The sequence below is a fragment of the Acinonyx jubatus genome, chromosome C1 (assembly GCF_027475565.1).
Source record: "Acinonyx jubatus isolate Ajub_Pintada_27869175 chromosome C1, VMU_Ajub_asm_v1.0, whole genome shotgun sequence".
Classification (NCBI taxonomy): domain Eukaryota; kingdom Metazoa; phylum Chordata; class Mammalia; order Carnivora; family Felidae; genus Acinonyx; species Acinonyx jubatus.
Window position 1 is genome coordinate 91,835,599 of NC_069381.1, and position 25,042 is coordinate 91,860,640.

A 25,042-nucleotide genomic window follows, 5' to 3' on the forward strand; every position below is an offset into this window, starting at 1 on the left:
TTAAAGTTTTAAAAAATCAATGAAGCTATTATTTAACACATTTTAAAACAAAAATTATAAACACCTTACAAAATGTCTTTTTGGCCACTCCTGTCTCTGTGGCTTTCTTCAACTTCACTTCTCCCCAACTCCCTCCCAAACACATCCATCATCTCTGATGTGTTGGTCTGGAAGAGCTTTAAGACTTTCCTGCCCAGTTTAGCTCCTCATGGAGTTTTCAGGACTACTGCCTCTATTGAAAATTACTTCTCCCCTGTGAGCCCAAGAGAAATGACCCTAACTGGGTCTGACTCTTCCCCATCTCCTATGGGGACATTTCCTACTTCACAGCCTCCTCCTTCCTAGTCCTTGCTCAGCATTTTTCCTGTGGGAGTGTGGTGGAAGATGAGGGGATTTGGAAGGAGGGAGTTGCTGGAATTGGGTAGTAAAGAGGGGATGGGGTGGCTTATGGTGGCAGTGATGAGGAGCCGGCTGGAGTAGCAGAAGGGAGGAGGATTTGAAAAGAGCTAAGAAGAGTAAAGCTACTGACCAGTGTCTGAAATAATAGTATTGCCCCAACAAGAATACCTCCATTTTGGTTCTTAAAAAGAACAGTACAGGGGCGCCTGGGTGGCTCAGTCGGTTGAGTGTCCAACTCTTTTTTTCTTTTTAATGTGTATTTAATTTTGAGAGAGACAGAGTGTGAGCGGGGGAGGGGCAAAGGGAGAGGGAAACAGAATCTGAAGCAGGCTCCAGGCTCTGAGCTGTCAGTACAGAGCATGACACAGGGCTCAAACCCATGAACCGTGAGATCATGAGCTGAAGTCAAACACTCAACTGACTGAGCCACCCAGGTGCTCCTGAGTGTCTGACTCTTGATTTCAGCTCAAGTCGTGATCTCACAGTTCATGGAATTGAGCCCAGTGTCAGGGTCTGTGCTGACAGCAAGGAGCCTGCTTGGGATTCTCTCTCTCTCTCTCTCTCTCTCTCTCTCTCTCTCTCTCTCTCTCTGTCTCTCTGTCACTTCTCCACTCTCTCTCTCTCTCAAAATAAATAAATAAACATGAAAAAAAGTAATAGAGTACACTGGAACACTGGAATATAGAAAATAGCAATGCAATCATGACTCCTTCTCCTCTGACCTTCAGTCATAGTAGCCTCTAAATCTTGTTAATTCAACGTCAGAGACATGAAATTCCACCTAGAGAGTCTGACTTGTGAAATATTCTTGGCACAGATCTTGAAAGGCCCTGGTTCTGTTTTAAAAAGGGAAGCCATAGGCTTATACCATTTATGCACACTGCTGCCAGGTTAATATTCCTGAAGTTCTGATCAGGCAGTCACTAATATTTATTGAATATTTGCTATGTGCCAGGCACCAGGCTCATCATACATCATCTTATCTAATCTTCACAATAACCCTTTGTAGTAGGTACTGTCATTAACCCTATTCTGTAGATAAGAAAACAAAAGCTTAGAGAAATTAAATCTCTTGAAAAAGAAACACAGCTACTACATGGCAGAACTAGGTGTGGAACTCAGATTTGTCTGACTGTGGAGCTTGGTCCTTAACCACTTCTATATTACCTCTTCTGCTCAAAATCTAAGAGCAAGCAGTCAGTGAATTGTAAAGGCTTATCATGCAAGGCTCTTTAACTGCCATTCCAATTTTATTTTCTACTACTCCCTTTCATACTTCCTATTTTCAGGGCAAGTAATGTTGCTGATTACCAATTTCCCTCAATAGTTCACATTTCTATGCCTTTATTTATGTAAAATTGCTCTCCCTCTCTATGTCACTTGCTCCACAAAAAAAATCTTTAAGTCATTGTTTACACAATAATCATCATGAATTTTATTTTTCATTATAATAACAGCTATTGATATTTACTCTCAATGATGTATTTTCCCTTAAACTGTTTTCTTCAGAAGGATGTATGAAGATTAAGTGGTTTTTGAGATGTATTAGTCCTTTACAAGTTGTTTATAAATCTCAATCCAATGGAATTAGGATTCCAGATAGTAGAAGTCATTTTACCAAACTCCAAGAATTTTTTAGCATCTTCCAAGATTAGGTAAAACAAACAGACAGACAAACCAAAAACTATTAGGACAGAAATTTAGCAAGCTCTAAATCTCCTTTTATAGGGTGGCTCTACTCCTAACAGGCAGAATTTTCAAAAAATGAAATATCTGCTATTGAATAATTTCATGGATTAAAAAAAATGTTGAGAGAGTGGCATTACTTTGTGCAATTGGTTTGATTACAATATGGTGTCAGCTTTTTAAGAAGCAGTAGCCCAGGGCACGTGGGTGGCTCAGTCAGTTAAGCATCTGACTTTGGTTCAGGTCATGATCTCTCAGCTCGTGAGTTTGAGCCCTGCATCAGGTTCTGTGCTGACAGCTCAGAGTCTGGAGCCTGCTTCAGATTCTGTGTCTCCCTCTCTCTCTACCCCTCCTCCACTCATGCTCTGTCTCTCTCTCTCAAAAATAAACATTAAAAAAAAAAAAGCAGTAGCTGTCCAGAAAATATAAGAGAGGAGAATGTTTTCCATCTCTTTCAGTAGCTGTCATTACCTTGATAATAAAGCCAAAGAAAGACAATCCAAAAAGGGAAACTACAAACTAATAGCTCTCACAAATACAGATGCAAAGTTCTTCAACAGATATTAGAAAACTGAATTCAGTAATATATAATATATAAGTATATATTACAGAATATATATAAGGGAAAACATAAAGGATAACATATCATGACCAAAAATTCAAGGCTGGCTCAATATTCACTAAACAGTTAATAGATCCACAAAAATATAGTTAAAAAAATATATATATAGTCAACTGATCTTTGACAAAAGAACAAAGACAATTCAATGGAGAAAGGATAGGTTTTTCAAAAGATGACACTGGAACAACTGGATATCCATATGCAAAGAAAAAAAAAAGAAGCTAGACACAGACCTTACACTTTTCACAAAAATTAACTCAAGTGGATTTTAGACTTAAATCTAAAATGCAAAATTATGAAACTATTAGAAGATAACATAGGAGAAAATCTCAATGACCTTAGGTTTGGTGGTGACTTTTTAGATACAACACCAGGGGCCCTGGGTGGCTCAGTCGGTTAAGCGTCCGACTTCAGCTCAGGTCACGATCTCGCAGTCCGTGAGTTCAAGCCCCGCGTCAGGCTCTGGGCTGATGGCTCAGAGCCTGGAGCCTGCTTCCGATTCTGTGTCTTCCTCTCTCTCTGCCCCTCCCCCGTTCATGCTCTGTCTCTCTCTGTCCCAAAAAATAAATAAACGTTAGATACAACACCAAAGCCATGACCTATGAGAGAAAAAATTGAAAAGTTTGACTTTATTAAAGTTATGAACTTCTGCTATAAGAAAGACACTGTCAAGAGGATAAGTAGACCAACCAAAGACTGGAGAAAATATTTGCAAAATACATGTCTGATAAAGGACTGTTACCCAAAATACACAAAGAACTCTTAAATCTCAACAATAAGAAAATGGACAACCCAATTAAAATGGGGAAAAGATCTGAACAGACACTTCAGCAAAAAGGACCTACAGGGGCTCCTGGGTGGCTCAGTCTGTTAAGTGTACGGCTTCGGCTCAGGTCATGATCTCACCATTGTGAGTTTGAGCCCTACATCGGGCTATGTGTTAATGGTGGAGAGCCTGCTTGGGATTCTCTCTCTCTCCCTCTCTCTGACCCTTCCATGCACACGCTCTCTCAAAATAAATAAACTTTAAAAAAATAAAAAAGAAGAACTACAGGTGGCAAATAAGCATATGAAAAGATGCTCAACATCATACTTCATTAGGGAGTTGCAAATTAAAAAAAGGGGATATCACTGCACACCTATTAGAATGGCTAAGATCCAAAACTCTGACAACAACAAATGCTGATGAGGATGTGGAGCAACAGGAGCTCTCGTTCATTGTTGGTGGAAATGCAAAATGGTGCAGCCAGTTTGGGATATAGTTTGGCAGTTTCTTGCAAAATTAAATATACTCTTCCATACAATCCAGCAATCATACTCCTTGGTATTTGTTCAAATGAGTTGAAAACATATGTCTACACAAAAACCTGCCCATGGATATTTATAGCAGCTTTATCCATAATTGTTAAAACTTGGAAGCAACCAAGATATCCTTCAGTAGATGAATGGATACATAAATGGTGGTACATCCATACAATGGGATATCATTCATCACTAAAAAGAAATGAGTTATTAAGCCATGAAAAGACATACAGGAAACTTAAAGATATATTACTAAGTGAAGAAGCCAATCTGAAGAGGCTACATACTGGGTGATTCCAACTATATAGTGTTCTGGATAAGGCAAGACTATGGAGGCAGTAAGAAGATTAGTGATTGCCAGAGGGTTGGGGGAGGAAGAGATGAATGGGTAGAACATAAGGGATTTTTAGGGCAATGAGATTATTCTGTATGATACTATATGAGTGAATACTTGTCATTATACATTTGTCAAAATCCACAGAATATATAACACAAAGAGTAAACTCCAATGTAAACTGTGGCCTTTGGTTGATAATAATGTGTCAGTGCTGACTCATTGATTATAATAAATAAATGTACTACACTGATTCAAGATGTTGATGATGGGAGAGGTTGTGTGTGGAGAGAGGGAGAGGGAGGTGGGAATTTTCTGTACTCTCTGCCCAATTTTGCCATGAACCTTAAACTGTCCTAAAAATAAAGTGTGGTTGTGTGTGTGTGTGTGTGTGTGTGTGTGTGTGTATACACATATATACAGACAGAGAGACAGAGAGACAGAGACAGGAGATATATATATCTTTAAAAAATATATTTTCATATTATAATTATATTATTTAATTATAATATATATCTTTAAATATTCTAAAAAATATATCAATGTAATCTATCATACTGATAGTCCATAGAAGAAAATGTTCATGAGCATCATTAATTGATACAGAAAAAGCATTTGACAAAATTCAACGTCCATTCATAACAAAAACTTTCAGCAAACTGGGAATAGAGAGGAACACCTTTAACCTGATAAGGGCAATCTATGAAACACTTAGAGCTAATATCATACTAAATGGTGAAAGGCTGAACAGTTTCTCCTAAGAAGAAGTATGAGGCAAGGATGTCCACTCTCACCACACATATTCAACATTGTACTGCAAGTCCTAGACAGTGAAGTAAGGCAAGGAAAATAAATAAATGGCATTCATGTTGTAAAGAAAGAAAGAAAACTGTCCCAATTTGCAGACAACATAGTTGTCTATATAGAAAACCCAAAAGAATCTACAAAGACTTCATGGAACAAAAATGCAAGTTTTAGAAAGGTCACAGGATACTAGATCAACAGAAAAATATCAGTTTCTAGCAATTGTCAAATAGAAACTCGGACTTAAAATTATACCGTTTATAGTGGCTCCAAAAATTTTAAATATTCAGGTATAAATCTACCAAAAACATGGACATGATCTGTATGCTTAAAACTGCTAGTGCTGATACAGAAATCAAAGAAGACCTAAATAAGTGGAGAGGCATTCTGTGTTCATGGACTGGAAAATACAACATAGTAATGATGTCAATTTTGCCTAAATTGATCTATAGATTTAATGCAATTCTAATCAATATCCCAGAAGAGTTTTTTGTAGATATACACCATCTGATTTTAAAATTTATACTGAAATGCAAAGGAACTAGATAGCTAAAACAATTTTGAAGACCAAAGTTGGAGGAATCATTTTAGCCTATTTTAAGATTTACTAGAAAACTACAGTATCTGAGCCAGTATGGTATTGGCAAAAGTACAGACACTTAGATTAAATAGAAAGGCCAGAAATAGACTCACACAAATATGGCCAATTGATTTTTTTTTATAAAAGTGCAAAAGCAATTAAATGGAGAAAGAATGGTGTTTTCAAAAACAGTTGTTAGAACAATAGGATATCTACATGCCAAATAATAATAATAATAATAACCCTAACCTAAATCCCAAACCTTACACAAAAAATAACTCAAAAACATCTAAGTGTAAAGCATAAAACTATTAAAACATTTAGAATAAAACACATTTAGAATTAAAACATTGAGAATATTTGAGAAAATATTTGTGACCTAAGGTTAAGCAGAATGGTTAAACATAATGCCAAAAGCATGATCCATTTAAAAAATAGTAAAATAGACTTACAAAAATGTAAAACTTTGCTCTGCAAAAGACAGTTAAAAGAATGAAAAGACAAACTACAGAGGGGAGAAAATATTTGCCAATCTCATATCCAACAAAAGACTTACATTCAGAATATATAAAGAATTCTCAAAATTCATTTGTAAAAAAGAAACAACCCAATTTAAAAATGGGCAAAAGAATTGAACAGACACTTCACCAAAGATACACATATGGCCAATAAGCACATTAAAAGATGTTCTACATTATTAGCCATTGGGGAAATGCAAATTAAAACCACAAAGAGATACCACCATTTGCCTATCAGAATGGCTAAAAAAAGAGAAAGAAACAAAAAGCCAAAACAAACCCCAAAAACAGCTAATAATACCAAGCGCTGGAGAAGATGCAAAGCACCTGGAATACATTGTTGGTGGGAAAGCAAAATGGTACAGCCACTCTTGAAAACAGTTTGATAGTTTTATATAAAGTTAAGAACATTTATTTACACATGACCTAGAATTCTCATTTCTGGGTATTTACCCTAGAAATAAATACTTATATTCACTCAAAAACCTATACAAGAATGTTTATGTCAGGTCTACTCAAAACAGCAAAAAAAAGAATAAAGAAAAAAAAAGGAACAACTCAAATATACTTTGGCAATTGAATAGATAAACTGCAATGGATCATATTTCATAATATGGATGGAATACTATTCAGCACAAAAAGAAGCAATCTACTGATAAGCACAACAATATACATGAATCTCAAAAACTATGCAGAGTGAAAAAAAAGCCAGACACAAAACAGTACATACTGCATAATTCCATTTATTTGCAATTCTAGAAAAAAGCAAAACTAAATTATAATGACAGAGTGCAGATCAGTAGTTGCGTGAGGATTGACTACAAAAGGGCAAGAAGGAGCTCTTTGGAATGATGGAAATATTCTATATCTTGATCATGGTGGTGGTTGCATGGGTATATACATTTATCAAAACTCAAAGTTGAAATGTTCACATCATATGCCCTAGCTGGCTCACTTTTAGGTATAGAACAATATCAAACTGTTGGTAGAAACTCATTATTAGTGAATCATTAAATCAATCTAGTATGTCTCCTCAGAGAGATATTTACCCTGAAACTAATGATACTTAAGCTTCAGGCTCCCTCACTTGCAAAGCTTCTTCCGAGGTCTGGTTACTAATTTTGTATTCTTTTTCTAAAGGGGGCCCCCAAATTGTATAAATTTTAGGCCTCGAAAAACTTACATTGGCTTTTGGATGGCCAGATTTTTTTTTTAATGAAATGGAATAGAAAATAATGAGAATGTTTTATGAAATGTTTGTTTCAGTTTATATAATGGTCACGTCATAAGAATTTGTCTCTTACCAAGGTTTGTGTTTGAGAGAGAGGAAAAAAAAAGAAAGTTGGAAATTCAGTGCTGTGTGTACACATTCAGTGCAACACTGTTTAGAAGAGTAAATATTTGGAAATAACCTAAATGTCCATCAATATGTGAATAATACACTGTGGTATATGTATGTTGTGGAATTCTATATGGTTAAAATGAAGGGACTAAAAGGTGTATGCCTCAGGTTAGACGACTCTCATAAACCCACTGTTAAGTAAAAACAACAACAAACAACAAAAAAACCACGAGCTAAAGGTTACCTAAAGCACAATATTTAGATAAAGTTTAAAACCATGTGAGAAACAATAGTAAGTCTGGTAAATTTAATGTATTGTATATCGATATATGTCATTATACAGTAAAAGTATTAAAATATGCATGAAGCTAATAATAAACAAATTCAGGGTAGGATAGTGGTTACTTCTGGGGAGGAAGGAGAGAGGGAGGGAATGATATCACAATATGCACAGGTTTTGTTTTATATGCAATTTTGTATTTTGTTAAAGAATGAATTTTTTTTTGAGACAGAGAAGGAGCGCGCACGTGCGTGCACACATGCAAGGGGAGGAGGGACCAAGAGAGAAGGGGACAGAGGATCTGAAGCAGGCTCTGCAGTGACTGTAGCAAGCCCAATATGGGTCTCAAATTCATGAACGATGAGACCATGACCTGAGGCAGCTGAGCCACCTAGGAGCCCCTAAAGAATGGATTTGAGACAAACCAGGAAAAGTGTTAAAATTTAATAAGGTTGGTTCCTAGATGTGTGGGATTTTTGTTGTATTATTCTGAATTCTTTTCTGATTGTGTTATATGTTGTATGCATATTGTTGTAGACCATTGGTAATGAGTATTATTTCATATTTGTGTAGTGTGGGCATTTACACACCTTACACCACTTAATCCTCATGCTGACCTGATGCAATAAGTAGGGCAGACACTATTATTCCTATTCTATAGTAAAGGAACCTCAAACTGCAGAACAATGTGTTAAAAATTGGATTGGGGACTCAGTTGTTTCTTATTTCCTCTAGATTTGCAATGGAAATATGCTAGAGAAGTTTCTTTCAAGTCCAGTCACTCCCTTCTACCCCAACCTCGGGAAGGCACTTGCTCAATGAGGGAGCTATTAACAATAGCTAAATGTTTGTTCAAAAAGCAGTCATTCTAAATTACCAGAGGAGAACTCCAATTAATGACTTTGTGATGAGGGGGATCCATATTTACAAGTCAATTCTTCAGAAGAACAGGCCGGTTCTTTCCACCTGGCTGCCGCCCCATGGCTCACTCAGTGACCTTGGACAAATCACTTAACCTTTCACTACTTACACTTACACTACTTACACTTACAATCCAGTAAACCGAATGTGTAATATTCATGATTGCTCACTTGGGGCTCCTAACACTTTTTGAAAATTAGGCACCGATTGAAGGTCAATCATAATGCAACAATGTCAACTTTTCAATGCAAATTATTCTCTAAGTTCCCTATTCCTCAGACTATTTTCACTCTCCATTTTAAAGGAGATCGAGTTTATACTTTTTAATGATTAATAACTTTTAAGTCATTAATATATGAATACCTTTTGTTGTTAAAAAATTAAACAATAGCGTAACGAGACAATAAAAAGTGAGCAATTTCTGTTCTGTTGCCCATTCCCTCTTGTAGTGGCTCTTGGAGATTTTGAAAGCAAGCAGTTTGTTAACCTTAAGGTTTAGAAGCTTATCTCAACACTGATAATGCTTGATGAAAATCCTGTCGGTTCTGGGTATTGTGGTGTGGAAGAAGAGAAAAACGGCGCAGAGCGGCTCCAAATCCACGCAAATAGGAAAAGATAAAACAAGAACCCGTGCGTTCCAGAGCGCCAGGCTAGTTCCGACTTTGGCCATGAGTTGGAGCGGCTGTCGTGTACGGCTTGGGACTGGCCCTGGAGGCTTCTGGCAACGAACTTGAGCCCCCTCGCGGCCAAACTGCCCGCAGAAGCCACAGGTCCCTTTAAGGCGCCCTGCCCGCCGACGGGGAGCAGAGGGGGCGGGAGAAGGGTTCGCGAGCGCACGCCACGTGACTCGGCTGCCAAGTGCGCTCCAGAGTTTGACAGAAGTTTGAATCGGACTCGAGGGCTTTCTGCAGCCGGAGGGGCTGAGACTCGGTCCCGGCCTCCGCGAGCGCGAGCTGCAGCGCCCCCGCTACCCGCCCCGCCAGCCTGGAGCCCGGGCCGCCGACGGCCGTCCGCGCTCCCGCACCGCTCGCTGCCCCCGCCGCCGGCCAGCAGTCGCCGACCCGACCGCGGTGCCCACAGCCTCCCGGCCAGGGAGCCGAGCCCCCGCGCAGCGCCCCGGACCCGCTGCGCCAGCATGTCTTCGACGGAGGGCCCGAGTCGCGCAGCGGACAAGTCACCGCGCCAGCAGGTACTCCCCGCGCGCCCGAGGCTGTCTTACCACCCCTTCCCCACCTCAGGGTTGGGCCGGACCCTTATTCCGTCCCCTCTCCCGAGTGGGAGTGGGAGGAAAACCGGCGCTTTCCTGGGCCCCCCACCGCCCTGACCCCTCGTCGGCCCCGTGTCCGCAGGTGGACCGTCTGCTGGTGGGCATGCGCTGGAGGCGGCTGGAGGAGCCTCTGGGCTTCATCAAAGTTCTCCAGTGGGTGAGTCGATGCTCCAGCCGCGGGCTATTTCGGGAGCCTGGACTGTGACGCTGACCCGAAGCAATGTGGCCGGAGTGGGGGGCGGGGAGGTGCTGCGGCCAGCCCTGGCGGAAGGGTGGGGGGCGGCGACAGGTGGGCGGGGGAGGGGCGGCCGGGGTGCTTCTCCAGCACTTGATGGCAGGAGGGTGAGGAGCAAGGCATTTGTAGTCCGGGATTCGGTCCTTCTATGTGCAAGGAGCCCTTGCCCAGGGCGCTCACATTTCACCCGAGCGAGAGGACCCGGGTGTAACCTTTCCAGAACTCTGATCCTTCACATACCACTCTTCGGTGGCAGGAGGGGGGAGGGAGGACAAGGAGGAGAAGGAAATCCACGGAGGGCAGAGGAGGGAATGAGGCAGGCGAGGGAAACCGTCCGGCCTCCAAACCCACCAGGACCTGACTGATCCTGAAGGTTGACTCGGGAGACAGGGTCCTGTCTGGCTGGCGGTTGTCCTGCCGAGATCACTAAAGTAATCTGGGTTCCTGTAACTGAGTAAGAGAGTGAATGAATGAATGAATGAATGAATGAATGAATGAATGAAGCCTATGGCTCTAGGATTAAATAAAAGAAAAAATATCAAGACAATAAAAATCACACTATGGCCAAAATGTGGCTTGTAGAATAAGATAAAACATTGAGCTGGGAAGCTGGGGCTCTGGGTTTCAGATGTGGTCCTGCCTTTTCCAGCTATGTGACCTAGGGCAAGTCACTTCTTTGGACCTCAGTTTTCAACATTAGTTAAATGTTGATCACACCATCCCGAGGGTCCCCTTCTGCTCTAAATGGTTGGTATGCTAGAATATTGTCCTTCATTAGACTCACCCTGTGACCTTGAAGAAATCACTTGCCCATGGCCTCAGTTTCCTCTGTAACTGTCCAGGGCAAATACCATCTCCTTGCCTCACTGGTGCTTTGAGATATTGGTATGTTCTCTGTCCTTATAAGTGCCCAAGGCCTCCTGAGTATAAGTTAGGAATGTGGACAGGTGCAGTCATTCTTTCAAATCATGAAAACTAGTTGGGAGCATTTAGTGCACTATAACTGAAGAGATTTAAGTTAGACAGTCCACACACCCAATGGTGTGTGAATAACTTAATTAATGTGCTTTCAGCACAGAATTCAGCTAGGGAATAAGTTACTGTTAATACTGAGGATGATTGAGTTCTAAAGGGCTTTTAACTCACTGGAGACAGGAGTTAGCACTGTGTCACTGAGTCCTGCCTGAATCATCGTTTGGATGAGAATCATCAGATCTGGAATTCAGGGGCAATAGTGCATTTGGGGTTATCTGTGGATATCTGAGACCTTGACTGGGGCTACAGGCCAGGCAAGGAGCTCCCAAGTGCAAACTCTGGGATCTGATGGGGACTTTCCACTCTGCCTACTGCCTCAAGAGCAGTTGGATGGACTGCTGACTGAGCTCTTTCACCTCCCCCACTTCCCTGTTCTGACCCACCACTTGAGTACCAGTGGTGGCCATATAAGAATGTTATTAAGCCTCCATGTGACTGCCATCCAGAACTAGGGAACCATTATGAGGAGCAGAACCTGAAATATAAGAGTACAATTTTACCATTAAACTAGACAAATGGATCTAAGGGAAATTTGAGAAAGACTGTCAAGGGATGAGGGAAACAATGAGGTTATTAGACCATGGAATCATCCTTCATGGGGGGATTCTGTAAAGCTTCCCTCTTCAATTCTTCTATCCTTTTCTCAATGCCCTCCTTCTCCAATACCCACATTTCTGTAAAGGCTGCACAAAACAATGCCTAGGAAAATGATCCAGTCTCCTCCCAGGGTCAGCACTGATCCCTAAGAGTTAAGAACCGTTTGACTTTTATGATCCTCAGCTTCTTAGAGGGGGGTGATGCCTTTCTCTCATAGTGCTAAATCCAGGGGCCCAGGGCTAGACTCTGAACTCAGCCTTCATTCGAAGGGCAGCATCAAAGGAAGACATGATTTGCTTTACTGCCATCCTAGCAGCCTGAATTCAGAGCGTGAGTTTCACTTGCCCGAGTCTCTGCAGGATGAGCTAATATAAAAGTACACAGGAACCAGCACCAGAAATGACAGTGAAAATGTCATTTGGGATTTTCACTCATTTCCTTATTCGAGGGGATCAAATGACCCTGACTGGAAAAGGAAAAAAAATGAAAAAGAAAAAGAAAACACAGATCTTGTGTTTATCGTAATGATACTTGAAAACTTGTTGTCATTGTTATCAAAAAGCAATTTTGCTGGAATCCTAGTAAGAAGAAAGCAGTGTTAGTCTTTTATTATTCAGGAGCTTGGCTTAGAGCTTGGCTTTTTTTTAATTCAGAAATTAATCTCACTTCAATTCCCAGTTCTGGAGTCTCACTAAGTCTGCAGAAAGCTAGCAAAATAACACGGGTATAGACCAAGTATTAAAGAACTGGCTTCCTTAAAAAAGGAAAAAGGCAGATTTTTAGGTCAATGGGCTTTGGTTTAAATGCAGCGTCCTCTGATTTCTAGCCATAGAATCTGAGGTACCTAGGGTAAGTAACAAAATCTTTGTGGGCCTCGGTTTCTTATCTGTAAATGAGGGTAAGATCCATCTCATGGGTTTACTGGGAGGATTATAAGAGGTAATTTCTGTAAAGCATCCAAGCATTCAGCCCAGACAGTCCAGGAGATATTCAGCAAGTGTTGGTTCCCTTTCCTCCTGTTCCCAAACCTCCCCTTTCCCCAAATCTCCTCTTTATGCATACTCTCAGCTAGACTTGTCCTTTGGTTGGATTATTCAAACATCACTGCCAGATCCTCACTTTGAGGGTAAGGCACAAAGGAACCTCCTGGATTACTCTGTCACTGTTCCCATAATAAGTCATATCATTATTAACTGTACCCCTGATCAATAATTTGAGGTGCCAAAGCCACTTACTTGGCTCTGGGGTCTCTATAATGAAAATAAACTATTTCAGTTGGTGTGGGGAAATGAGAATGAATACTATTAGAGTCCATCAAACCAATAAGATGACTGTAGGGGTAAGATTGGAGGGGAGATCTTGTCTTGTGCTCTGCACTAACTAGGGATGGTAGTGTCCCCAAGGCTGACCAAGGATCATCACCATCAAGTAAGTCAGCACCTAACTGGCAAGGTTATTTTGACATCTTTCCCAAAGAGATACAGAGGCAGGAGGAGGAGGGTGTGGAGAGCAATATAGGACCATCTCTGTCCCTAGCAATACAGGTCCAAGAGGAGGAAGGTGGAAGGTTGGCATCAGAACTTCAGAGATCCACCCCTTCCCTGTCTCAGGGACTCTCTCTCTGTCTCTGTCTCTCTCCTCTCTGTGTCTCTCTCTCTCCTTGGCTCCTGTTCTTTTTGAGCAGTTTGCTCAACTCAGAAACCCTTATGCTTGGTGACACGGATGGTTTCAGTTCTTTCCCGCTCTTCCCAGTGGTTCAGTCACCTGGTACATTTAGGGAAGAAAGCAAATCTGGTACAGAAAGGTGGAATGGGCTCGGGCAGGGTGTCTTTCTCTGCTCCTGCATGCCAGGTGCAGAGCTACTCCCTGCCTCCTTACAATCCTCCCTGAACATAGGAGAGATCCCCCTTTTTAGCCTCAATAATTTTATGATGCAGAATTTTATTTTATTTATTTGTTTGAGCATGACACTTTTTTTTTCTTTTTCCGGATGTAAACTCTTAAAAGAAGGTACCGGGTCTTACTCATCTTTGTGTTTCCAGCACTTGGCACAATAATGCTTAATAACTTTTCGTTGATTAAGTAGAAAGAGCACTGGACAGGGAATCAAGAGATGTGAATTCTAAGGCTGGCCCTCACAATGGCTAAATGTGACCCTGGGAGAGTCACTTAATCTTTTGGGACTTTAGTTTCTACCTCTGTGAAATGAGACCATGGGGCTTGATAATCTCTAAGATCTTTTTTGCTCTGCCGTCCTGTGAATCTTTGAAGTTCCCCTCAGATTTTTCCCATTGTCCACTTACATAACAACCTTTATGCGATTTGTCATCTTGTGACTGTATGATGTTCAGATTTAATTATATATTCTGGTTTATAAAGAGCTATGTAAGGTGTTTAGGGATTCCTGACTTTCAAAGAATCAGAATAGAAGAGGATGCAGCTAGTGCTAAAGTTATTCATGGTATATTTTACTCTCTGAGGAATCAGAGAGCAGGATTCAGGATTTTCAGAACCTCAAGGTGATCATCCAGACACAGCAGAACTTTGGGCAGTGACGAAAAAGTTCTATTATCTGTGTTGTCCAATATGGCACCTGCTAGTCACGTGTGGCTATTGAAATGTGGCACCTGAAATGTGGCTAAATGTGACTGAGCCACTGTGAATTTTTAATTGTTTTAAATTTTAATGAAGTTGAATGTAAATAGCCACACTTGGCTAGTGGCTACATAGCATTGTGGATAGTGCAGCTCTAGAGTACAGGCTCCATGAAGACAGAGATTTTTTTCTCTTTTATTCACTACTAAATGATAGTGCTTAGGACAGTGCCAGTACACAGTAGGTGCTCCATAAGTGTCATCTTTCTGTAGATGTTCAGGAGTGCCTGTCAAGGAAGTGCTAGTGAAGAGAAGGCTCCATAACTCACCATCCGTTGCCCCAAGTTAGGAATACCTATTTTCTTAGGGGACTTTATTGGGTAAAACTATGCTGCCCTTCTTAGAATGTGATGCTCTAAATTATGTGTCCAGTTCTGAGCACCAGAAGCTACTTGCAAGAGGCTCATAGAGCTGACAAAAGTTAGAGAATTCCTATGAGGAAGAGCTAGAGAAGCATCATTGTTATGCCAGTGAGGAGGCTTGGAGTATATAAAGGGTAATGATGCAGAGGCTTTGGGCAAATTCTCTTCAGCTCTGTCAAGATAAGCAAACAGGGCTCTACTGCAGTCTCTGTAAATTAAGCCAGATGAGGAGGCTATTCAGGCATTGGAGAGAGTTATACTGTCTCCTTTCCTGGATGTTTTTTTTACAATGGAGACAATTCTCAGTTGTCTGAACTAAACCTCCTGGAAAAAGAGGTGCTCATTGTGACCTTTAGAGATGGGTCAATGGCTCCAGCATGGAGAAGATCTGCCAGGGCAGGCAATGCAAGGCGGGGCAGTGGCACCGGACACCGCTGAGGGGCAGAGCACAGCTGCCGGCAAGCCCGGCCAAGAGCACGCTGATAGTATTACCCCCATCCAGTGGGAGAAAGGCCTCTCGATTGCCTGCTCCAAACCCCTTGTTCAACAGACGGGAAAACGGAGACTCCGAGAACAGAGTTATTTATTAGAGGCCACCCAGCTCATCAGTGACAGGGCCAGGACTAGAATCCAGATTTCCAAACTCCTAATCCAGGTCTCTTTTCAAAACTCCATAACGCTATCAAGAGTTAGCAAAATCACGTGCACATAACTCTATTCTAAACTCTGGGTGCAAGCCTGGGATCTAGATGAGCTGTCTTCTAGGTGCTTAATGTCCAAGATATGGAGAAACATACAGAAAATGATCATTAACAGAATAAGCTCTGTGCTTAATAAGAATGATTACATCATATACAAGCCCGTATAAGGTAAGTGCACAGGAAATGGGGCCTGAACAGATGATGCGAGAGGATAAGTGATTCCAGTTTCTCACCTCCTTTTCTAACCAGTGTGTTTCCTTCCCCAGAAAGAAATTAGAAAATCATAGGTTGAGGAAATTTCATTTCACTCAAGACAGGAGGTTTAGTAAAGTGTGATGAAAGGTGGAGAGGAAAACAATTCAAGTGACCTGAAATGCTTCTGGTTCTTAACACTGAGCAATGGCAGCATCAACAGATAACAAGGGGAAACACTGCGGGGGGAACAGTGGAGACTGATAAGGCAAGTGGAAGGTACTTTGCTCTGGGCGTGGGCCAGGACTGTCAGCATGGACGCAGCCAGCATTGTTGCTGCAAGGAAAAGTACCTTTGGAGGAAGAGGAGCATAGCTCTTCCCCGCTTGGCCCCTCTGAAGGCTTGGAGGAAGTGGAAGTTGCCACTTCTCGCTATACCTCCAGTGAGGCTGGAAGCCCCTGGAAGTTAGCAACAAGGTAACCACAAGATTCAATGACAGCTTCAAAGGAGAAATGGAAAGAATCCCAAAGCATGCCTGATCTCATCACAGAGTAATCTATTTCTAGGGTGCCTCTCCCTTGGGGGGGGGGGTGGAATTCAAGTCCACCTTTATCCTAGAAGTTTCCAAAAGCCTAAATTGTGTTGCTTATCATCTTAAGGAGGCTACCTATATTCTCCACTGTCACATCGAATGGCGAGATGTGGAAACTGTCCATTTCTTCTTTCTCTCTATCTTCCCCCCAGACACCACTCAAAGTCAACCTCATTCATTTGACTGTTTGGTCCAGGACTCAGATGCAGTGAACACAGCATCCTGAGGCTGGAAGACCAATGGAAGCCACGGGCCCCTACCCAGGAGGGAGTTGATTAATTTTTTTTTCAACGTTTTTTATTTATTTTTGGGACAGAGAGAGACAGAGCATGAACGGGGGAGGGGCAGAGAGAGAGGGAGACACAGAATCGGAAACAGGCTCCAGGCTCCGAGCCATCAGCCCAGAGCCCGACGCGGGGCTCGAACTCACGGGCCGCGAGATCACTCACGGACCGCGAGATCGTGACCTGGCTGAAGTCAGACGCTTAACCGACTGCGCAACCCAGGCGCCCCAGGAGGGAGTTGATTAAAGGAAATCCTGGTCCCCTCCACCGTATCTGCACCTGTTAAGAGTCAGAAGGTGGTTCTGATGAGATATACCTTCCGTCTCTCAAAGGGGCTTCCCTCTCCCTCAGCTCTTTGCTATTTTCGCCTTCGGGTCCTGCGGCTCCTACAGCGGGGAGACAGGAGCAACAGTTCGCTGCAACAACGAAGCCAAGGATGTGAGCTCCATCATTGTTTTGTTCGGCTATCCCTTCAGGTGAGCAGGAATTGATTCTGACCCCACACAGCCTCTCTAGCTTATTTGGCAGGACCTGCTTGGTCTCTTCCTTCTCCAGAAACTTAAAGGCCTTTTGTTGAGTGCCGCTCCAGGTTCAAATAGAACTACAGGACTTGGGTCCTTTCCAGACTAACCATAGAAAAATATCGGGGAACCTCAGATCGATCATTGTCATAATAATGTTCCAGTCCATAGATAACCAATAGCAAGTATAACATAGTTCCTACAGAAAAAACCCATGCAATTGGGGATGGAGGCTTATACGAGTCTCAGCTAGTTGGGCAGGTCCTTCTGACCTTCAGCAACCTCCTCCCTGCCTTGAAGGTTAGGGAACTTGTTAGTACTAAGATCCTAAAGAGTTGACATGGGGTGCTCACCTGGTACCACTAGAGTACAAGGATGTGCACCTTGACCAGGAGGCAGAAAAGAATACTTTTTCTGGGCTACTTGGGAGCTTAGGGAGGGGAGTCCCAACTGTTCAGAGGAGAACTGGGAATAGGACTTGTCTTTCCAGAAATTTTTAGTACCAACAATTAACTATCTCTTGTATATTGCAGGGTGTTTGTTTTTCTCTCCTTATTTTATCCCATATAGTCTCATTTGGGGGGGCCTGACTAAGGCCTGGGAATGGGAAAGTCCAAACTAACCTGGCCACTGTGGGCCTGTGTGCCCCTTTCCCAGGGGCAAAATGAAGCTGATCTCCCTGGTGGTTTGACTATAAGAAATAGATGGATTATTGTGGTAGTGACCTGAAGGGCCCTGGAGATCCTTGGAACTACACGGTCACCATATCTGGGCAAAGTAGATGAGTGTGGGGTAGTGGCTGAACGGGAGGTAGAGTTTGACCAGAATTCCAGGGAGATTCCTGTTTTGATTGCAGGGTTTCCTCCAGAAGCATTCCTCCCCACACACCCCCTTTCTTGGCTCTGTAAGAGTCCCAGGGTGAGAATGAGCACAGGACTACCCCTAGGGCAGGTACAGTCTTCTGCCTCCACAGGAAGAGGATTGCCCCGAGCTTAGGATGGCATCCCCTGCCACCTGCAGGTTGAACCGGGTCCAGTATGAGATGCCCCTCTGCGACGATGACTCCACCTCCAAGACTATGCACCTGATGGGGGATTTCTCTGCTCCCGCTGAGTTCTTTGTGACCCTGGGCATCTTTTCCTTCTTCTACACCATGGCTGCACTAGTTGTCTACCTGCGCTTCCACAACCTCTACTCAGAGAACAAGCGTTTCCCCCTGGTGGTGAGTAAGCAGAGGCCAGAAGTGGGGTGGAGAAACTGAGAGATGTGCTTTCTGAGACTGATGTCAGAGTGAGAGGGGAGGACACCCATATGTGGAAGCTCCTGAATCTCCCTGCCAGCTCTTCCTTGTTGATCCCTTCGGGTTCTGTGGTTCCCACAGCTCCGATGACTCTGCCTCTACCAACTTTCTGTCACTTGCTGTGCTCACAGGAGGCATAACAGCATCAAGAAGTGGGCTCTGGAGTTGGGCTGCCTGGGTTCAAATTCCAGGGTGGTCCCTTACTGGCTCTGTGCTCTTGGACAAGCCACTTATCCTCTATAAACCTCAGTTTCCTCAAATAAAATGGGGATAAAATAATACCCATCTCGGTGGCGCCTGGGTGGCTCAGGGGGTGTTAAGTGTCCCACTTCGGCTCAGGTCATGAGGTCACAGTTTGTGGGTTCCAGCCCTGGGTCAGCCTCTGTGCTGATGACTCTGAACCTGGAGCCTGCTTCAGATACTGTGTTTCCCTCTCTCTCTGCCCCTTCCCCACTTGTGTTCTGTCTTTCTTTCTCTCTCTCTCTCTCTCTCTCTCTCTCTCTCTCTCTCTCTCTCAAAAAAAAAAAAAGAAACATAAAAAAAAAATAATACCCATTTCATAGTGTTTGGGGGAGATGAAGTGAAAATGCATGTAAAATATCGGGTATATAGTTAGCTTCAGTAAGTGTTGGCTATCATTAATATTATTCCCCCTTTACTGTCTCCTTATCCCAGGCATGCAAGGTGGAAGGGGTGCTTCAGGGGACCCCATTTGTCTCTTGCAGTCTGCTCTCACTCTGACACCAGTTGTAGCTGAACAATGGTGACCAGAGGAAAAGCTTGAAGGGGAGAGTGGGGAGTTTAGGCCACTTGGATGTGGGGGTAACATTGACCAGCAGGTGCCTTGATACATTGTTGCCTGACCTCAGTTCTGAGGGCATGGGGAGGGGTGGCCCTGGGTAGCAGGGTTCCTTTGGTGGCATTGAACAGATTCCTTAAGATGATCTGGGCTCCCAGAGGTTCTAAGTATTGGGTAGGATAGGAAGGGGTGGCTGTCCTGGGACCCCAGGATCCCAATGCATTCTGGCAAGAGGAAAAGAAGTAATCACGGGGGTCTTTCTGAGTGTATTTCTTGTTCCTCTGCTCCTTTCAGGACTTCTGCGTGACTGTCTCCTTCACCTTCTTCTGGCTGGTAGCTGCAGCGGCCTGGGGCAAGGGCTTGACAGACATCAAGGGGGCCACACGGCCATCCAGCCTGACCGCAGCCATGTCTGTGTGCCATGGAGAGGAAGCAGTGTGCAGCGCTGGGGCCACACCCTCCATGGGACTGGCCAACATCTCTGTGGTGAGACCTGTGGCCACTGAAGGGGACCGGGGGAGGCAGTGTTATCCCAGATGCCCAGGCCTGTCCCGGCTAGCAGGTTCTGGGACAAAAAGAGAGGGTGTCTCTCCAGCTGGCATCCCTTACAACTGGAGCCGGTGACCCTAGCACCTAAGGATGGCTGCTGGTCCCTGGCTGACCCTGAGAAGACATTTTGGTTTGGGGGGAACCCAAGAGCCATTTAGCCTCCTGTTCTTTCCTCCTTCTGTACTCTGTCTTCCCATTTCCCTTCTCCCCGCATCCAGGCATGCCCTTTGTGACTGCTTCCCACCCCTCCTTTACAATATGTGTTTGTGTGTGTATGTGTGCACATGCGAGCATATGAAGGAGAGCACAGGCTGTGGCTGGGCTCACGGCTGGGAGCAGACCCAGAGTGAGTGAGAAGGGGTTCACTGTCACTCAGGCCTCTAGACTGGAAAGGGGTTTTGGGCAGGTGTGGGTCCGGCAGGTATGCACGTGTTTGGCCATCCCAGTTGTTAGAATGGGGAAATCTTTCCATATCAATTGGTAGATAGCTGAGGCCTGAAGCTTTTCAAATGCCCCCTGTCACCTTAGCCCTGCCCTGAAAATGGCCTGGAACTCTTCAAGGCCCAGCAACTGAAGGGTTTAATCGCTGGCACACCAGGGAGCCTTCTAGAACTTGCTGGAACCCTGCTGATCAGTTTTAGCCCCCAACATTTTATTGTAAAAATTTTCACACATCAAAGTTGAAAGAATTTTACAATGAACACCCACACACTCATCGCCTAAATTGCACCATTAACATTTTACTAGACTTGCTTTATCACACATCTACCCGCCTCCCTTCATCCATCAAACCATCTGATTTTTAATGCATTTCGACGCTAATTGCTTTGACATCAGTTCACCTCCCCCACCCCAATACTTCCTGCTGATAGGTTTTTAAGTATTTTTGAATAAATAGTTGAATATAGCCCAGGCTGGGTCCCTGGTCTTAAGAAAGGAGCACCTTGGACAGCTCTGGTCACACCCACCCTTGAAAAAGGCACTCCTAACAGTGCTTTGGAAAGCGCCACCAGAGCCCCTGCTCCTTGCTCTGCTTTGCATGATGCTTCACTCCAGGGGCCAGACTCTCCTAGCAACCAAGCTACAACCTGGGTGCATGCTGTGGACAGTTAGGGACTTTTGCCAGAGAGCCCCTTAGTGGGTATCAGCATTGAACCCTGCCTGTATCTCCAGTTCTCTGTGTTTTAGTCTTCTGAGCCCCCTGTGCCTCTTCCTTCACCCCTCACAGGAACTCCTCCTCCCTGTTCCCACAGTTCCCCCCTTACTATTCTCACAAACTTCCCTGATGTCTTTGCAGCTCTTCGGCTTTATCAACTTCTTCCTGTGGGCCGGGAACTGTTGGTTTGTGTTCAAGGAGACCCCGTGGCATGGGCAGGGCCAGGACCAGGACCAGGGCCAGGGCCCCAGCCAGGAGAGCGCAGCTGAGCAGGGAGCGGTGGAGAAGCAGTAAGCAGCTCCCACCTGGCTACTCCTGAACAGGACAGCACCTCTTCAACCACCTCCAGCTTCCAGGACCTCCCTCTTCCTCCTTCTCCAACTCCCCTCCTCCATCATTCTGGGCTTTGAGCTTTGAGACGTCGTCGATGGATGGGCAGGCATCAGCTGTCAGAAACCCCAGCGGCCCTACCAGTGGCTTCCTATCTCTCCTCTTGCTGGAGCCTCGGATGGCAGGAGCTCAGTGCTTCTTGTCTACGGCCTGGACCCCCACATTTTGCTTGGGGTCTTCCTCGTACACTTACAGCCTCCCATTGCAGGAGAGGGTTGGGGGCAGGAGACTGGTTCCTAGCAGCCACTTCTATCAACCTGTCCGCTTCAATAAAAGTGGGGGGAGGGGAAATTGGCTGGCAGCCTTCTTCCTGGTCCCTTGCATGAAGGGCCCACCAGTGGTTTAGTGATCCCTCTTCAATGGTTGTTATCTAAGCCTTGTGTCTGCCCTGATCTCCAGTCAGCCTGAGCCCCGTATGCTTCCCACTTTTTCCTCTGGCATCTGCTTGCCCACAGAGCCTACCATGTGGGAACCCAGGAGGCCAACTAGTCTAGAAGACAGCCCTGTAGGGGCTCCTGATGAGGCCCAGACTCAATGGGGAGCAGATATATTGCAACTGGGTTGCAACTTCAAGAAACTGAAGCCAGGAAACTTGCTGGGGAAGCAGTTTCTTCTATTCCCTTAGCCCTCCCACCCCTCCAGGCTGGTGCACCTTCCACCAATAGTAAACTCGTACTTGCCTTAGAAACCCCTGACCTTCTTCCCTGTCCTCCTTCTTGGGCTTAGTCTCACACAGGGGACACTAGATGAGGGGTCTAGGAGCAACTCCCTTTTAGCCCTCTCTGCCTCCAACCTCTCTGTCCATCTCCCTTCCCCAATCTCTTGGGTCTGAGGCATTCAAGATCCTTTTCCATGTCTGTCCAGGCTTTCCTTTCATTCCTATGGGGCCATATAGGGGCTTTGGAAGGGCCCAGAGGACCACCATGAGGCTAAGTTGCCCCAGAGCCCCAGGACATGGATGGATGGGCCTATTTCTTCCTCATTCTCTGCTCATTTCCCCCCAAACCCCCAACTCCTTCTGTGGCCCCTCTTTCATACTCCCCTATCTCACCTTTACGAAAGGACACACCCTCTCGGTTTGCCCTCTGTTCCTCCCCTGTTTCCTCATTTCTCCCAGGCTCTATCCCTCCCCACCCAAACCCCCAGTCCAGGGCAGGCCAATGCTATTGGTGCTTCTTCACTTCGGGACCCAGTTCCATATTTGTCTTTGATATGTCTCCTCTTTCTGACACCTCCTTCAGTCCCTCTCTGGACCCCAGGGCCTAAGAGTCAATGCTGACTGGGAAAGGGCCATCCATCTCCTACCCAGCTCGAAGCACTTCAGTCTGCCCTGGCCATAGGGCTGCTCAGGGAAGGATGAAGAAGGAAGAATCCAGCCATTTTCTGATCCAGTGCCAATTAGCCCACTTATCATCCCAAAGGTGAATGTGCCCTGTGCCAATTTCTCCTCAGGACTGAGTCATCCCTTCCCACCTTCTCACCTCCCTAAACACCATCCCCAGTAATGTGCACTTTCCTGGGGTACCCAGAAGACAGGACCTTTGATTTGGGGCCCGTCATTTCTTTGGGTCAGAGTTTCCCCACTTGACAGGGGGAGTGTGAGATTTACATCCTCAAATGCTCCAGAATCCTTCAGTGAAATAATTAGGTTTTTTGTTTTATTTTTCTTTTTAGATTTTGGGGGAGGGATTTGAGGAGAGAGGAGAGGAGATGGGGATGAGAGTGTTTCTAAGTCTGAACCTCTCTCTGTCCTGAGCTGTCCCCATGGTTACTCAAGGAAAAGGGGGGAACAGTTTTGCCTGCAGCTCCAGAGACACAGAGAACAAAGAGGTGACCATTTTTCTCTAAACTGGCCCCTGTGAGGGTCTGTGAGCAGCTTCTACTGGAACTTTGTTTGGATTCTGTGTATGTATTTATAATTTATTTGAAATGTGATGGATAAAGTGTTCTCATTTTGGGGCTGAAGTTAGCAACTGGCCCTCGAGCTAGGGGAAGGGGAGTGGGGTGGATATTCACTCCTGCCAAGGACTCCTAGCCCAGAACTCTCCCTAGAGCAGAGAAGGCTCTTTCTCTTCCTCAAGAGCCTAGCTTGTTCTCATCCAGAAGGGCCTTGATTTAGGCTATGGCCTCTCCATGACCGCCCTAAGAGGAAAGGCTACTTCACCTCATAACCTCCAGCCAAGTGCCGAGGGCAGAGCTGTCCTCATAGGACTCACATCCCCTCTAGTCAGGGCTGGCACTACTGCTTTGCCTAGTAGGGCCTAAGGTAGGAGACCGTGTCTGGTTTCTTCAGACTGCAGGAGGCTAACAGGCAGGGCATTTGCCCTTTGCCCTCCTAAATTCTGACTCTGCCAGGGTACCCACCAAGGACTTTTTCTGAACTTGAGTTCTCCCCACTATCATGGTCATAGGTCTCCTACTTCCAGGATTGAAGATCGGGGTGGGGGGAGAATGTTGCATGTTGTTTTCTGGTGCTTGTTATTACACATTTGAATAAACAGTGCTTCAAAGCATTTGCCATGAAGGAGCCAAGCCTAGAACCCTTCCAGAGATTTTTTTTCCCCTCTTCTCCCATTACTTTAAGTTATCGGACAAATATCAGTATTTCCACCAAAACATCATTCCACTCCTTTCCACGCTGCACTCCAAGCAATAGAGTCTGCATTTTCTCTTTTGGTGGCACCGATTTGTCCAAAGTAACTGAGGCTCATTAGCAGATTTACAGTAAACTCAAAAGGCAAGAGATAGTGGCTTCCACAATACTGTTTCCATTTGCTCTGTGACCCAGACAAGCTTCCTGTCAGGAGGTGAAGGCCATATGCCTTGTCCTCTTAACTATAAAGGTTCTTTCTGAACAAACTTGCACCTCTATCCCCCTTCTGACATGCTACCTTGCATTCCCTATATCTTGGACACAATATTGCATTCAATTTCACCAAGTTCCTGGACCCCCTAGGGATCATCTGTCGTTCTCAGGTTAAGGATCTCTGCTCTCAGAGATTATCTTTGCGGTACTTAAACCTTCCCTGGGTGAAAATGAGAAGAAAGTCTGAGGTCTTGAGGTCACAGACCTTGACTTACTTGCCTCCAATTTGGTTTCCCTTTAGCTTAAGAAATTAATATGGGGTGAGGTGTGAGGAGTTGAAGAGGGAAAAGAGAACTAGTATCTCTTTTCTGGTGTGATGCTGGGGGGTAGGCTTTTGTCTCTTGATTGTGTGAGGGTGGGAAAAAATGTTATCAGCTGAGAAGAAAGAGAATGATTAAGGTATTTTCCAGGCCATAGCAAGGAAAATGACAGATCTGATGAGAAATCTCCCTATGCTGAGGCTCTGGTAGCAGCCCTTTCAGCAGAGAAAATATTCATTAGAAAAAGAAGCCAAAGTGATGGATGGAGTCGGGGTCCAGCCAGGGTTTGGGAAGAGGCGGCACAGGGTATCGATCGCAGTTCTCAGGAGGAGAGAAGGATCAGCAGAGATGCCGCAAACACCAGCAGCCTCGGGGCCACCCCAGTTCCGGGGCTGGCTCTGGCTCGGAGATAGCCTTCTGTCATCCTGACAGGTGATCTTGATCAGCTCATCTAGGTCCTTCCAAACCCAGACAACGCCACTCTAACCCTCTGC

General features: G+C 44.6%; 1 protein-coding gene across 1 annotated transcript; it reads left to right on the forward strand.

Moving 5' to 3' along the window:
• The first annotated feature begins 9,615 nt into the window (after positions 1 to 9,615).
• SYPL2 (synaptophysin like 2) lies at positions 9,616 to 23,949 on the forward strand. Its single transcript, XM_027058410.2, has 6 exons — positions 9,616 to 9,977; positions 10,138 to 10,212; positions 17,059 to 17,183; positions 18,249 to 18,450; positions 19,622 to 19,813; positions 21,174 to 23,949. The coding sequence occupies exons 1-6, from the start codon at positions 9,924 to 9,926 to the stop codon at positions 21,324 to 21,326; spliced, it is 801 nt and encodes a 266-aa protein (XP_026914211.1). The 5' UTR covers positions 9,616 to 9,923; the 3' UTR covers positions 21,327 to 23,949.
• The last annotated feature ends 1,093 nt before the right edge of the window (positions 23,950 to 25,042 follow it).

Excerpts from the sequence above, each read along its gene's own strand:
- SYPL2 (XM_027058410.2), top strand. The coding sequence starts at position 9,924 with ATGTCTTCGACGGAGGGCCCGAGTCGCGCAGCGGACAAGTCACCGCGC. Across the intron at positions 18,451-19,621 it reads ACAAGCGTTTCCCCCTGGTG|GACTTCTGCGTGACTGTCTC; the intron begins GTGAGTAAGCAG and ends TGCTCCTTTCAG. Across the intron at positions 19,814-21,173 it reads GACTGGCCAACATCTCTGTG|CTCTTCGGCTTTATCAACTT; the intron begins GTGAGACCTGTG and ends ATGTCTTTGCAG.